The 15930-nt window shown below is 40.9% G+C and overlaps 1 protein-coding gene across 1 annotated transcript; it reads left to right on the top strand.

Annotated features, from left to right (window-relative positions):
- Positions 1–8163: 8163 nt before the first annotated feature.
- LOC122646200 (pentatricopeptide repeat-containing protein At4g31850, chloroplastic) lies at positions 8164–11904 on the top strand. The gene has a single exon (XM_043839699.1). It carries the CDS (start codon positions 8477–8479, stop codon positions 11813–11815), a length of 3339 nt encoding a protein of 1112 aa, XP_043695634.1. The 5' UTR covers positions 8164–8476; the 3' UTR covers positions 11816–11904.
- The last annotated feature ends 4026 nt before the right edge of the window (positions 11905–15930 follow it).

The raw sequence follows: 15930 nt of genomic DNA, 5'->3' as shown, positions 1-15930 counted from the left end.
CCTGTTGCCTGTGGGGGAGAGAGGCTAGGTCAGGGGTAGTGATGGCTATCGGGGTCTGTCACTGGGTGGTCTGATGGCTTCGATCGACGTAGGCTCCCTTGTGATAACTGAGGTTTCATTGTGGCGATAAGTTAAGTGATCCACAGTGTCTCCCGAGTTATCATAGTAGCATACACTTGACTTAGAATTGTGTCCTAGGCGAAAAATAAATCTAACATGTGCATGCATCATGGATTGATTTCAGATTGTATGTTTATGTGTATGTGCATTCTCCTTTGCTCTCTCACTAGCTTGTGGAGCTAACCCTGTTGCGTAACCTCTTTTAGTTGATATGCATGTAATCTCTTAATGTGCTCCTTTTGATGCAAATCGAGTGGAGCCAGTGACTTGAACTTAGATGTCAATGTACATCCAAGAATGGTGCCCTTGTGGCGTGATTTAAATCTTTGCTTTTGTATTCATCTTTAGTCATGTACAGACTCCATGTATAAATTTATGGAATTTACTGAATGGTTACGGGATATAGTAGCTGTAATATATGTTATCATTAGTGAACCGACATCTTGTATTACTCGATTTAAACATGATTTACGGTTTCGCTGAATTCGATCTCTTTATTTTGGAATCATTTCCTCCATTGGTTTACGCACCTTGATACTATCATGCCTTGATATTTGGTAGGCAATAGATTGGGACATTGTATCTGTGATACTGGTAGTATTGGGATGACACTTGTTGTCCCAGTCACCATTTTCTTGTAATATATCCTTTATTGGGATGTGAGCGTGACAGTAACGATAATTTAAGAAAACTAAAATCTCAAAGTAATACCAAATTTATATAGTTCCAGGACCAAAAACCTCTAATAATCACCATATAGAATCTCTACTAGTATGGATTATGATGCATTCCTCTAAACATATCAGGATTATTTTGTTGGAAGACCGACAGTCGGCTGGGTGGTTGTCGGGTACTTAACACCTTCACAGCCTGTAAACTGACACTTACCAAAGAAGAATGTGGCGGGGAGTGGTAGTAGGTGATGATGACTCTCTTTCTGGTGACGATTTGCAGGGGGGTTTGTAAGGTGATTCAGATGCTAGGACCTTGGAGGGGGAGGGTGGTGATGGTGTTGCGGGGATCGCCAAACCACCATCTTATGTGGCAGATGTTACACTCGGGCCCGAATTTATTATTTAATAATGTTTTCTCTTGTATGAGGTGTAGATTCTGCGATCGTATACGCTGGGGAGTTATTTTTACTTGTGGTCAAACCTAGTCACAAGATTGTTGACCACATCACGGGCCTGCCTGTGGAAGAGAGGTTCCTTAATCGATAGTGGGGAAGATTTGTGGATGGTGATTTCATCGATTATCCTCCCAACACGAGTTCGCAAAGTGAGGAGTATTGAAAGGCTTACCCGGTGTCCCCACAGTTAGATACCTCCTTTGGAGATGAGCTTAGTATTGCGACCAGGAAGTTGTTCGGGATCACGAAGGACATGCAATGATGGTCAAGGGGTAAGATTTAATCTTGTAAATGATACCGAGTCTTACTCTAGTCGACCCTGAAGCGTGGGTCAAAGCCCGACCCTTTTTCCTTGTGTTTCTACCCTTACAGTAGTAATGGACGCACTAGCGAACTCATCAGCACTGCTTTTGTCCGTTAGTCCGCCCGTGCTGTCTTTGGGTTTTATGTATTTTCCTTGTGTGGGACCTACACCCCGTACTTCGGACACTCTAGTTCTGTCTCTTGGACGAGGGTAGCCTTATTCTTACCTTTCCTTGGGTCATAGGTTGCCTTTGGGTGGACCCATAGGCTAAGTAAGCCTTTTAATGAGTTTTGGCTCATTAAGCTTCAGGCCAAACAAACCTTAGGAGGGAGATTAGTTTTAAGACTAAAGCATAACCCTCAAATCTCATCACTTCTCTACCTACCCAAACCGTGGAGTTGAGGGAGCATTGAAGGCTTGGAGAAGAAGGGGCTTGAGAGGCTGTGGAGGTGGAAGACATCGATTGGTTCAACCTTGAGGTAATAACCTCACCTACCTCTTCCTCTCTTCTATTTCTGGGTTTGGAAATCCTATGAGGATCGATTCCAAGCTTAGGGGTTCCCTTGAGAGCTCATGGGACCTCATTAATTTCTCCCTTTGAAGCCTCTATTTCTCTCTTTAAGGCATTTATGGCTTCTAAATGACCTTATGTTGTTCTAGCATTCAAAACCTAGCTTAGGTTTGTAAGGAACCTTAGAGATGGATCCAAATCCATTAAACCCTATGTGATTCTTGTTGGGCTTCGTGTGGTAGACCTCCAACGAAGGTCTGAGCTCACCTTCTCTACCCTAAAACCCTATTGGATCCATAAATGAAGGGCTGGAGGTGATGCTCTTCTCTGCTTTTTAAGGGAAGGGTAGCGGACGAACGACCGAACTCATTGTCGTGTATCCGTTCGTTACTCCGCTCAGCCTATTATAGCTTTCCTCCGGAGCTGAGTTACGAGCGGACCCACCTAAGATGAATCCGCCCGAAACCCAGAATCCTAAGTTGCTCTCAGGCGTGTCTCAGGGTTGGAACGGATCTATGAGCGGACTCAGGTTCTGCATCCGCCCGTGAGTCCGTTCCATACATTTTCTGGGCATGACCAGGGCAGATCCATGATCGGATTCACCCGTTTGGTTCCGTTCCTTCATCCGTTCTTGCTGTCTTGGCCCAAATCACATTCTTTTATTGGGATCTTTTATGGAACCCATCTATATACTTCTAATGTCGTTCCCATGCTTTCTCAGACCCTAGAATTTGCACGGAAGTGCATGCCTTAGAGAAAACCTTTTCAAACACCCCGATGGACAATCAAACAAATGGTGAGTGGGTTTTGGGTGATGATTGGGATTGCTATATATATATTTATAGGGATGCATTAGTTAGAATTATATATTGATTTCCGTGTTTATATTCATTCTTGTTATGTTGCATTTTGCATATGAAACCTATGGATATGATTTGATGAAATGTGAGCATGATGCTTTGTATTGCAATATTGGGTTACAATGCCGGTTACACGAGTACTGGAACCCCATGATTCTTATAAATATGATCAATACTTGTTTGCCATCATGGTCTGTATGTGTCATGCAATGTTGGTACCTGAGTACTAGATGGAATAGGACATTGATGCACCCGGAGTACCTCTCGGGACGATAGAAATGCATGTAGTGTATCTGTGGTTAGGATCTACTGTACCCTATGCTACGACCCTTGCCAACAGGGGTTTAGGTGTTGGATAGCCTGAGCACCTGTGGTCTGTGGAGGTGGGAGAGGCCAGGATAGGGATAGTGATGGCTATCGGGGTCTGCCACTGGGTGGTCATGATGGCTTTTACCGGCGCAGGTCCCTTGTGATAATTGAGGTTTCACTGGGGCGATAGGATAAGTGATCCTCAGTGTCTCCCGAGTTATCACAGTAGCATATGCCATGACTTAGATTGCTTGCTAGGTGGAAAAATATGAATTTAACATTTCATGCATCATGGACTATGTGTGATTGTATGTATATGCACTCCCCTTTTCCCTCATTGGCTTAGTGGAGCCAACCCCCCGTGTACACAACTTTTTAGACTTTGATGCAGGTAGTGGTTACTTGGCTGGTTTGGAAGTACAGCCTATAGACTATACTGGTATTGGGACAGAGGAACCTGGTTACGCGTCGGAGGAACACGGCGACGATTGCCCCTGAGATGATTGTGCCTATGGGCACTGATACTTTTAGGGATATCTCCCTATCTTTTGATTCTTTTGGAGTATCGAGCCCGTTATGAACTCTTTTGTAATAACTTATTATAGTTTTGAGTAGTTATGTTATGGTCAGCCAACGCCTGTACTATTATTATGTTATCATCTAGATGGCTGAACATATTATAACTACTTCTGTAATTAATGCTTACACTTATCATGACTCTGATAGATATTGGAATTGTATTTCCTTTTTACTCAATGTAATTATTGGGTGGGGCCTTGGGTGATTATCATGCGCCAGGACACTGTGTCGTTGATCCTGGTAGGTTTGGGGTGACCTGTGCATCCCAATCACCCTCTTGACTGTGCTTGTGGCATAAGCTCAGGATAGGGGCGTGATAGCAGCGGTCGGTGGTGGTGCTCAAAAGGTGAATATCTTCTTTGCCTTCTGCGATCTAGGCTAGGAATATTATGAGGATTGTTATTCCTCAAGCAGATTATGAACAAAGCCTAGCGAGATTTCAGTTTGCCTTGTTTGGTCGGGTGAATTTTTGCCTTGGCACTTTGGATGATCTCCGTGCTTTGGTTAGGGAGCATTGGTCTCTTAAGGGGGAAGTGATAATGACAGCTTTGGGGAAAGGGTTTGTCATCTTCTAGTTTTCCCAAGAATGCGATATGTCTCAAATGTGGAGAAGATCTCCTGTGAGGTTCGGTAAGCAGCTTATTCATTTTTTAGCATTGGAAGCTGGACTTTTGTATCTATGATAAGCATGTGGATATGAAGCTTGTTTGGGTTCATTTTCCAGATCTCCCCTTTGAATATTGGCTTGAAAATGTCCTTCTGTAGATGGCAAAGGTTGTTGGCCGGCCTATGGCTTTGGACAGGCATACCCGTAATGGGGTGATGGGAAGTGGAGGATTTATCTTATTTTTTCAGGGTTTATGAGTTTCAAGAACGTGTAAACAACCCCGCTAAGAGATTCTTTTATGCTTTAAGTAGTTCATTATTTATGAAGATGAACTCGACCGCTGTAGTTATTGTAAGAGGGTGGGCCATGTGAGCAATGGCTGCCGCCAGAAGGAGGATGAGGCCAAGGCTGCTAGGGCGCAACAAGTTACTCCTATGGATGGTAGTTCAAATAGGGGTAGACTTAATGGTGAAGGACCTAGTGGTTTGCATCAGGCGACTCTCGGTGGTTCTCATGGAGGGAGAAAGTCCTTTGGTGGTGGCAGTAATGGTGGTTCCCAGCCTGGATTAACTGCTGCTCCTCCTGCCCAGGTCATCCATGGTGGGGGCAATCACCAAGATGGTGTTTCCTTACAAGGAAGATCTGATTTTCCTCAGAATCGGCCTACCTTGGACAACTTTCCTAATTCTGCTCCTTCTAATAGGAGAGACCTTGATTTGAGTCCCTATCAAGGAATCCCTCTCACTTTGGAAACTTCTAATTGTTGCTCACAATCACGTGGAGGCTTTAGGAAATTCAAATCTTGAGATTGGTGAGAATCATGGTGAGATCAATCTAGTGGTGGATCTGGGTAACCCAATGGTGAATGAGCCGGATTGCAACTTGAGGGTAGATGGGTCGGAGGTGGATCCAATTTTGTATGAATAAGAGGATGTGTCTTTGGATTTTGATGCTGGCTCATATGTTGGCTTGGACTAGGGGTGTGATCAGAGTGTGCCTATTCCAGAGGGGTCTCTGGACTTTGTGTCCGATTCCATGATTGAATCCAGCGTTCTTAGAGGTTATGCAAGGGGAGTGACTTCTGCTTCACCTAATCGTGGTGTGGTGGGCAGAGGGACTGATTCGCATGGTGGTTTGGTGATGTTAGACGCTACACATACGATTAGAACTCGTACCTCTTATCATGAAATCTAGACAATTGATGCAGCTGCCAGGGGTGTCAATCTTGCAAAGGATGATGGAGGGGCAGCATCCAAGAAGAAGAAAAAAAAAGGTCAAACAAAAAAATCTGTCAAAACCAACTCTTCCAAGTGTTGATGAAGGTCCTCTTTTGGAATATCAGGGGGGCAAAGAAGGCTGCTGGTTGTAGGGCCTTAAGTAAAATATTGATGGACATGTCTCTAGATGTGGTTTGTTTAGTAGAGCCAAATGGTCAATGTGGATAAGTTTCCTGCTTTGTTTTTAATAACAAGGGGTTTGCAGCAGACGTTATTGCTAATACTCATTCAGAAGGTTGTCCCAATCTGTGGGTCATTTGGAAATTGTAGTTTCCTCAGCCCTCTATTATTTTGTCTTTTGATCAACAATTGTCGGTGGGGCAGGATTGTTGAGTTAAAGAGTGCATCTATCCTTTATTCATGCGAATTGTTTTTGAGCCAAAAGAAGGGAGCTCTGTCTTGATCTTGTGAATGTGGCTTCTTTCTAGGTTCCTTGGTGTGTGGTAGGTGATTTCAATGCGACTTAATTGTCCAGTGAGAAGCGAGGATCGGGTCGATTTAATATTGGTTCAGCAACAGATTTCCAAGCTATGGTTGGTTCTTGTTCCCTAATTCAAGCCCCCCCTCAAGGGAATTTCTTTACTTGGTTGAATAATAGAAGAAGAGGTAATGTGGCTGCAGTTCTGGACAAAGGTTTTTTTTTTTTGCAGAGATGGCTAGATTTGTTTCAAGATTGTGCCCAGATAGTGCTTCCCCGTATTGCATCAGATCACTCTCCTATCTTGGTTTTTTCAGAAGGTGTTCCTAGACCTGCAAATTGTCCGTTTCGATTTCACAAATTCTGGTCGGAGCATGAGGATTTCATGAGGGTGGTGTCTGAGTTCTAGCAAGGAGCAATTGTTGGCAATCCAATTTTAGGCATTTATAAAATGCTCAAAGGGCTCAAACAAGTTCTTCGATCTTGGTCCAAGCAGGCTTTTGAGGCAGCTGAAGCTAAATTGAAAGGAGTGCAGGAGAGTATTGAGAGGAATGGCATGACATACACTCTTTTTAATCTGGAAGCAAATGCTAAGACGAATTTGCTTAAAGCTACTGAATTGCATGAGAAATTATGGGCGGAGAAATCAAGAATTAGATGGCTTAAAGAAGGAGACAGGAATTCGAAAATTTTCCATCTATCAACCATAATTCGGAGAGGGAAAAGTTTGATTTCGACCATTAAAAAGGAGGATGGCGATGTAATTTCTTCCTAGTCTGCTATTGCTGATTATGTGGTTAGGTTCTATGAATCTTTTCATAAAAAAGTTCCCCTTTCATCTCATTACGATCTTTTTGATTGTATCTCGGGAGAGATTGATGATGTTGATAATATGTGTTTGGAGATGATTCCCTCTTCGGAGGAAATTAAATCCTAACCCGCCCTATGTCCCTTAGCTTGGCCGAGGCCTAGCCCGGCCCTGATTCAGGGCCTGAAAATCAAACCCTAACCCGTCCTAAGGGCTGGGCCGAGCTAGGCTAAACATGACTATGGGGAGGGGTAAGGAAGAAGCAAGGGTTGGGCCAGACTGGGGAGAAGAAGAAGATAGGGCAACCCTGGCCTAACTCGACCTTGACTTAGGGCCTGAAATTCCCAGCCCTTAGGGCCAGGGTATCTCAGTCCAGGCCCTATTTAGGCTTAGGGCGGGCCAGGGCAGGTTCGGGTCGACAAGACCAAAATTGCACCCTTAGTAAAAATTGACCCACATAAGTCTTAATTCAAAAAAAATTGACCCACATAAGTCTTAATTCAAATATTCCATATTTGAATGGATTCAGACATTTGAATACAGATAGTGTACAAAAACCAATTTTTTCGAATACGAATTCCCCTAAACGGCAATGAAAACAAATCGAATACGGGTTTTCAACTATCCATTTACATCCCCAGTGGAGATGGTAGAATGGAATCATGAGTCTAGAGAGAATGGTGTTGCGGTTTCACTACCTGCGTTGAGCAGTATAGGACGGGAGAAGACAAAAAATCAACAAGACAAGAAGATGAAGGGCTGAATTCACTACCCAACCACTAAAGTTGATGTTGAAGTATCGTATTTGAAATTACATAGATGTCCTCATAATCTTTTTTTTTTCTATTTAAGTTCTTGTTTAATTGCTTGTAATATACTGTAAATTGATAAAGGTATTATAGAATTATATAATCTTTTGAAATGGATTCGAATAGTTTTCAGTAATTGATTTTTCCAATACGAATTCCCTAGACAGTTACAAACAAGAATCAAAACACGGATTTTTATCATCCATTTACATTCCTAGTCTCTATTAAGCTGGACCAGAAACTATTTCTAGGTAAATTGTTTTTCGGTAAAGTATTTCTAGGTAAATTTCATGGAAAAGAAAAAATTCAGGCAATTTATATTTTATACCTGAAAATAAACGGATGCATAAGAGGATTACTAGACCACTAGTGGTACTGTAGTGGTAAAACCGCAGAATCCAGACGAAACGAGTCCACACAAAAATCTTGTCTACGGGCTACTACTGGGATGGAAATGCCGTTAAAGCCCCAAAGTCCAAACCGATAAGCTCTGAAATTCAAATATTCAACTAATGCCATGGCCAGTCTCACTGTATGCCACTGAAGCAACTACGTTTCGGATTTGCTCCATATGGTTTTCTTTTCATGCGATGAGAGGTAAGGCGATTTTCCTATCTCCCCGTTTCTATGTTTTCCTGTACGATATTACGGTGGTATTCGAGCAACAATTTGGATGAAAAGCATCCAACTTCCGTTTCTGGTTGTATCTTTGTGATATTTGCAAAAGAAATCTTCTGATAGCTTCATGACTGTGATGGAGCTCTGTTCTTCAAGGATTTGTGGTTCCAATATTAGGTGTGGTGTACGGACAGACAGTAAACCATCTATTCTAAACGATTATATTTTCTTTAGAAGAAAAACAATGGGAAATTTGAAGGTTTTTTCATGTGGGTTTCTTTTGAATGGAAAAAAAAACTGGAAAAATCAAGTGGGTTTTTGTGGGTTTGTGATAGGCAATTCATATGTAGTGATGGGAATGAAAGAGAGAGCCAAAGATAGGTTGCATCCTGACAAGGTAATTCAGATTCTGAAGTCCATGTCTGAACCAATTCAGGCTTTCTCGTTTTTCAAATCAGTCGCCCAACGTCCCCTTGTTGTCCACAGCACTGAGTCCTGCAATTACATGCTTGAGCTCTTGAGAGTCCACGGGAAGGTAGGAGAGATGGCTGTTGTATTTGATTTGATGCAGAAGCAAATCATAAAGAGGAATTTGGAGACCTACTTGACTATTTTCAAAAGTTTATCTGTACGAGGAGGGATTTGTCAGGCTCCATTTGCGCTTGAACGGATGAGCAAAGCTGGTTTTGTTTTGAATGCCTTCTCGTACAATGGTTTGATCCATTTGCTTCTTCAATCTGGGTTTCTTAGGGAGGCTATGTTGGTTTACAGAAGAATGGTTTCTGAAAGGATTAAACCTAGTTTGAAGACTTACTCTGCACTTATGGTAGCATCTGGGAAGAGAAAGGACACCAAAACAGTTATGAATTTGTTGGAAGAAATGGAAAGTATAGGTTTACGACCGAATATTTACACATTCACAATATGCATTAGGGTGCTTGGACGTGCTGGGAAAATAGATGAAGCATGTGGGATTCTGAAGAGAATGGATGAGGAGGGATGTGGACCTGACGTTGTTACTTATACAGTTCTCATTGATGCCCTTTGCAATGCTGGTAGACTTGACACTGCCAAGAAATTATTTTTAAAGATGAAATCTAGCAGTCATAAACCTGATCGGGTAACTTATATCACCTTGTTGGACAAGTTCAGTGATTTTGGGGATTTCGACTCGGTGAGAGAATTTTGGACGCAGATGGAAGCTGATGGTTATGTTGCGGATGTGGTTGCTTTCACAATACTTGTGGATGGTTTATGCAAAGCATATAAGATTGATGAGGCATTTGGCACATTGGATGTCATGAGAAAGAAGGGTGTGAAACCAAATCTGTATACATACAATACCCTGATTTCTGGGCTTCTGAGAGTAAATAGGTTGAATGAAGCACTAGAACTGTTCAACTCTATGGAATCTCAAGGTCTTGAGCCCACTGCTTTTACTTACATCCTATTCATTGACTACTATGGCAAGTTAGGGGAGTCTGGCAAAGCTGTAGAGACCTTTGAGAAGATGAAGAATATGGGAATTGTTCCCAATGTGGTTGCTTGCAATGCATCTTTGTACAGCCTTGCAGAACAAGGTAACATTGGCCATGCAAGGAATGTTTTCAATGGACTTAAGAATCATGGCCTTACTCCCGATGCTATAACCTATAATTTGATGATGAAGTGCTACTGTAAGGCAGGGAAAATAGATGAATCTGTAAAATTACTCTCTGAGATGATGGGAAATGGATGTGATCCTGATGAGATTACATTCAATTCCTTAATTGACTCACTTTACAAGGCCCATCAAGTTGATGAGGCATGGAAAATGTTTCACAGGATGAAGAAGATGAAGCTTGTTCCCACAGTTGTGACCTACAATACATTGTTGGCTGGATTAGGTAAAGAGGGTAGAGTGCAAAAGGCCATAGAATTATTCGAGAGTATGAGAACATATGGTGTTCCTCCAAACACAGTAACATTCAACACACTTCTTGATTGCCTTTGTAAGAATGGAGAGGTCAAGTGGGCCTTGGAAATGTTTTCTGGAATGACAAAAATGGAATGTTGGCCTGATGTATTTACATACAACACTGTCATTTATGGTCTAGTGAAGGAAAACAGAGCTGATTATGCATTTTGGATCTTCCATCAGATGAGGAAACTGTTCTATCCTGATTTTGTGACTTTGTGCACTCTCCTTCCGGTGGTGGTAAAAAGTGGGCAGATTCAGGATGCTTTCAAGATTGTCGAGAAGTTTTTCTATCAGGTTGGATATGAAGCAGAGAGGACATCTTGGGAAAATCTGATGGAAGCGATTTTATGTGAAGCTGGAATAGAGCTGTCTATCATATTTTCTGAAAGATTGGTGTCTGCTGGGATTTGCAAGGATGATTCCATACTAATCCCTCTACTCAAGTGTTTGTTCAGGCACAATAAAGCTGCTGATGCTAATAAATTATTTGATAAATTCACGAAGATGTCTGGAATTACGGCAACACTTGAAGTTTATAATTCTTTAATGGAAGGCCTCCTTGCAAACCAACTAACTGAAATGGCTTGGGCTCTATTTGAAGAGATGAAGAAGGCTGCTTGTGCTCCCGATATTTTCACCTACAATTTGTTACTTGATTCTCTGGGAAAGTCGGAGAGGATTGATGAACTTTACAAACTGCGTGGAGAGATGCTTGCTAGGGGATGCCAACCAAACACCATAACTCACAACATTGTCATATCCAGCCTTGTCAAGTCGAACATGTTAGATGAGGCTATAGACTTGTACTATGATCTTATGAGTGGAGACTTTACTCCCAGTCCTTGCACATATGGCCCCCTTATAGATGGGCTTTCAAAGTCAGGAAGGGTAGAGGAAGCAAAGCAATTCTTTGAGGAGATGGTTGAATATGGATGTAAACCTAACTGTGCTGTTTACAATATTCTAATTAATGGATTTGGGAAGGTGGGTGATGTGGAAACTGCGTGTTTGCTGTTTGAAAGGATGCGTAAAGAAGGAATTAGACCAGATGTAAAGACCTATACTATTCTTGTTGATTGCCTTTGCATGGTGGGGAAGGATGGTGATGCTTTGCACTATTTTGTGGAACTGAAATTAACTGGCCTTGATCCTGATTTGGTTGCGTACAACCTGATGATTGATGGGCTTGGGAAATCACTGAGAGTAGAAGAGGCTCTCTCTCTTTTCCATGAGATGCAAAATAGAGGAATTAGCCCTGACCTTTATACCTGCAATTCCTTAATACTTAATCTTGGGAAGGTTGGCATGGTAGAGGAAGCAAGAAAGATCTACGAAGAGCTCCAACTTAAGGGCCTTGAACCTAATGTTTTCACATATAATGCCCTAATTCGAGGGTATAGCATGTCAGGAAATCTTGACCATGCATATGCAGTCTATGAAAAGATGATGGTTCGGGGTTGCACTCCCAACAAAGAAACAATTGCTCACCTCCCTAATCAATCTTGAGCTTTCTAGGTATATACCATGCACACTCTTTTTCCGCTTTCAATTGATTCCCTGTGCTTGAAGCATAGAGAATTACTCCATATTCTTTCTGTCCGTAACATCATGGAACATTTGGTTTTCATCAACAAACTGTAATATAGCTCTGAGATCAAAGGTGTTGAATATTTTCTCCATCACCTAGGGTCAGGTTGGGTAGAAGTGAAGTAAAATTAAAACAAAAACAAAATAAATTTTTTTTAATGGTAAAAAATGGAAAATTCTCTCATCAACCAAGAGTAATTGTGTGAATAAATCAAAAACATACTAAATATGTTTGGTAAATTCTACTTCATTTTACAACTGAATATCACTAAAATTTCTTTGCTCCTCCCACCTTCTCTATGTTTTGTGCCCACATGTTTTTCACGTCACTTTACATCAACTCTACATCAAAACAAACACCCCGCTTGAAAGTTATATTTTTATAATATATATTCATTTTATTTTAGTTCACTTCACATCTGTAAATTTAGTTTGCTTCATTTCACTTCTGACCAAATGGGGCCTCAGATGTGCTTGTTGGACTTTGTTCATGCTGGGATGTTTAAACCTGACTGGTAGTTGATGGAGTTCTGGTTTAGTTTCATCAGAAATGCGTGCATCTGTAGTTAATTCGGTGGTGGGAACTAATTTAGTTTTTTGTTGGCCTTAGGTGCTGCCGCTGGCTCCAGTCTGGTAGTTCAAGTAATATTTTAGTGATGGTGTTAAAGTGACTAGTAAGGAGTCACTCCAAAAGATGTTTTTAAGGTGCATGTCAAAACTCTCCCAAATTGGTTCCCATGGAGGTTCATGTTTAGTAATGACAAGACAATTACTAGATGCGACAGATTCCTTATGAGAGTCTAATACTTACTCTTCCAAGTGTATATATGTTGTATTTGTGCCATATGATTACATTACAAGGCAGCAGAGAATAACAAGCTGTATTATATGGCTACACGGCTACACCTTTTCGAAGAAAGTTGCTTTGCATAGCTCATCTGTATGTCTACAACATGTAAGTTCACACCTCCTTAATTGTAAGTGTTTCATAAAGTTGACACACTTTCTCATATATTCTATGTTTGTTTAAACTAGTGTTTATATGGTAGTTCCTTCGAATCATCAATCAACAACATGAGCATGCCACTATGTCGGCATAAATATGCATTGGTCACCTTATCTGATGAAATTGTAACAGAAGAAGTTCTAAAACATGGTAACAAATAACAATCGCAATATCACCAGTCTGTCTCAGTGTAGGATCTGTCCAGGCAATCAAATGTCATCAATATGACATCGATTCAAGTAGAATCAGACTAAAGTTATGTGGGGCTGCCTAGCTGTTCTTTTCGCATTCTTAATCCATTCTGACCCTTGTAGATGTATACTCTTGCTGTTACCTGATTGTGGTTTCTGCTATTACCATGTCGTGGCAGCAAAACCCCAAGGCAATAATTGGTAATTTGGGTTTATTATTATTGTTGGAATATGTAATCAAGAATATCGTGGGGGTATTCTGGTTTTTTTGGGGTAGTTTTATTCTTCTTATGTTATTAATTGTAAGTGGGCTATGTGGGTTTTAGTCCCACATCGCCTAGTTTAGTCTCTTTGTAATTTCCTCTCTATTATAAATAGAGGGGCTTCCTATCAATGAATATAACACATTATTTTCTCTCATTCTCTCTTTCTAACCCACGATTCTGCCAACATGGCATCAGAGCTGGTTTGATCTCGATTAGAAAAAGAGAAAACCCTCCTCCATTCTATCTACTTTTTTATGGTAAAATACTACTGGAATCATCTTTGCGATTTGGGGTTTTCCAAAATTTTTTGGAGATCGACTTCCTATTACTATTGAAGGCTGACCTTCCACCATTGGAGCTCCCTATGCACCCTTCTCCGACCCCTTTCTACGCTATTCCATTATCCTCATTCCTTATTTCCTTTTTCTCCAAGCTTTAATTAATTCCAGCCACTATACCCTAATCGATCTCAACTTGTCAAGGTTTTTCAAAACCCTGACTCCAATCGATTTTGGTGTTTCCTTTTTCAGATGCAGCTGATCTTTTGGGGGTGATTCCCTATTACTACAAGCCCTATTCGACCTAAGTTTGGACCCTTTTTATTGGCTGGATTTGTTTCTGCAGCAAAAATTCCTTAACCTGCTAATTTAGTTGCCTGCCAAAAACCCTTACTTTCAGGTTTCAATTTTTGCTAATTTTTGGAGGGCTGATTACTCCCACTTTAAGGACCAATCGACCTCAATATTGCACCTATCCAAGTTTTTTGAAGACCCCTACCCCAATCGATCTCTTCTTTTCAGGGTTTTCCAAAACCCTGATAAAAATCGATTTGGGCTAGGGATGTTTGCTGCTGTTCGAGTGTTTTGGAGGTGGTTCTAACATTAAAAGAGAACTCTCCTTCATCAGTTCAAGGCTTGAAGAAGGTCCTGTATGCTGGTATAGTACTATAGTGCTGTAATGCTACCCTGCTCTATTTCTGCGATTTTTTGGAGTCTCTGCCCTTTGAAGATCGGGTCTCACTCTTACTGGAGATTGATTGTTCACCTTGGAGGTTCCATTCTAGCAGCCTTGGTCAGCATCTATTACATGTCTACATCAGCAATTACAGCCCCCTTTCCCTAAATCGATCTCAATTTCAGGGTTTTCTAAAACCCTGACAACAATCGATTTTAGGGTTAGGGTTTTCCTATCGAGCTCATATTTTGAGGAGAGTCTTATACATATCAGAGGAGTATTCAACCCATATTTCAGCATCATTCATCAGTTATTTTTGGAAAAAATTCAGGCTCATTCTTATGGCTCGATTTTTCCAATTATCAACCTATTTTCCTTGTTCTTATGTGGCTGGCTGCTTCAACTACCTATTGGATCTACTGAGTGATTATCTTATATTTGTTGGTTCTATTGATTGGCTTCTGTAAGCATGACTGGTTGACATGTTACTACTACCTTTATGTGGACTACTGCTGCCCTATTATTGAGACTGAGTATCCTACTATTGGAGATCGAATTTCTTTCATTATTGAAGACTCGAATCTACTACCCTAGAGATCAGCTTATTTGGGATTACAACAGTGTGTTCCGAGGTTATTTGTTGCAACTACGAACTTATTCGGTTATGTGAAGCTTTTTTGGTTCATATCCGGCTTACTTTGAGAGCTTGATCCTAGTTTTATTCACTAATTCAGATCTGATCCAAGTTTTTTGTTGAAGCTTCTTACATCTATTGCTGTCCAAATATCTTTGTTAGTTCTATTTAGCATGTGAAAGTTTATAAATTGGAGTTTTGCTCACTTCTTCTTCCTTGTGTAAAGATTGATCAAGTTTTTGAAGAATAGTGCCTTCTCCTTCTAAAAATCAGACCTGTTTTTTTATAATTCAGATATGATCATTGGAGATTGGTGTTTTTGGAATTAATTTGATCGATTGAATAAGGTTGAAGATTACTTTGTTGCATTGCTTTTGTCGATGGTTCATTATCCCGCTGCTCTTTTTCACTTCACCACCTCCCAAAACATACCTTTGGCATATACCCATAACCACTTTGGACAATAATGGTATTCTCTAATTTGCCATTTCTTCCTTTTCCATTACCCTTAGCACCTCTTGGAAAATTCTGGAATATTATGTTTTTGCCCTATCTCTTACATCATCTCTATTATATCCACGCGTGCTACACGTGAGGGGGGGATTATGTACAGTACACCTACAGACATTGTAGAAGCAGAACTTGCAGGAACACTTGGTGCAAAACATAGAAGATCAGAGTTTCCACCATTGCCATTGGGTATCTACTTTGTTATTGGGTTGAGTTTGCCATAAGGGGGAGATTGAAGTATTAAAGTATTGAAGATGTTTGGTTATTGCCTGCCTATATGAGGTTCTACAGTTGAGTTGATTTTTTCGCCGCTTGATCTTTTCTGCTGCTTGATTCATCTGCTTGTTGCCCTAGTTGCTTATCTTCAAGATTATCAGTCAGAGATTCATCACTGGACATCTGTTAAAGATTGGTGAAAGGTTGTTGCTCAAGTTTGCCCAGGTTTTGAAGACCTATTTTTTTCAAGTTCTTGA

Source organism: Telopea speciosissima, chromosome 11 (genome assembly GCF_018873765.1).
Source record: "Telopea speciosissima isolate NSW1024214 ecotype Mountain lineage chromosome 11, Tspe_v1, whole genome shotgun sequence".
Lineage (NCBI taxonomy): Eukaryota > Viridiplantae > Streptophyta > Magnoliopsida > Proteales > Proteaceae > Telopea > Telopea speciosissima.
This window is presented reverse-complemented; position numbering and strand designations above follow the sequence as displayed.

Bases quoted from the DNA above. Each gene is read 5' to 3' on its own strand.
- LOC122646200 (XM_043839699.1), top strand. From the start codon at position 8,477: ATGACTGTGATGGAGCTCTGTTCTTCAAGGATTTGTGGTTCCAATATT.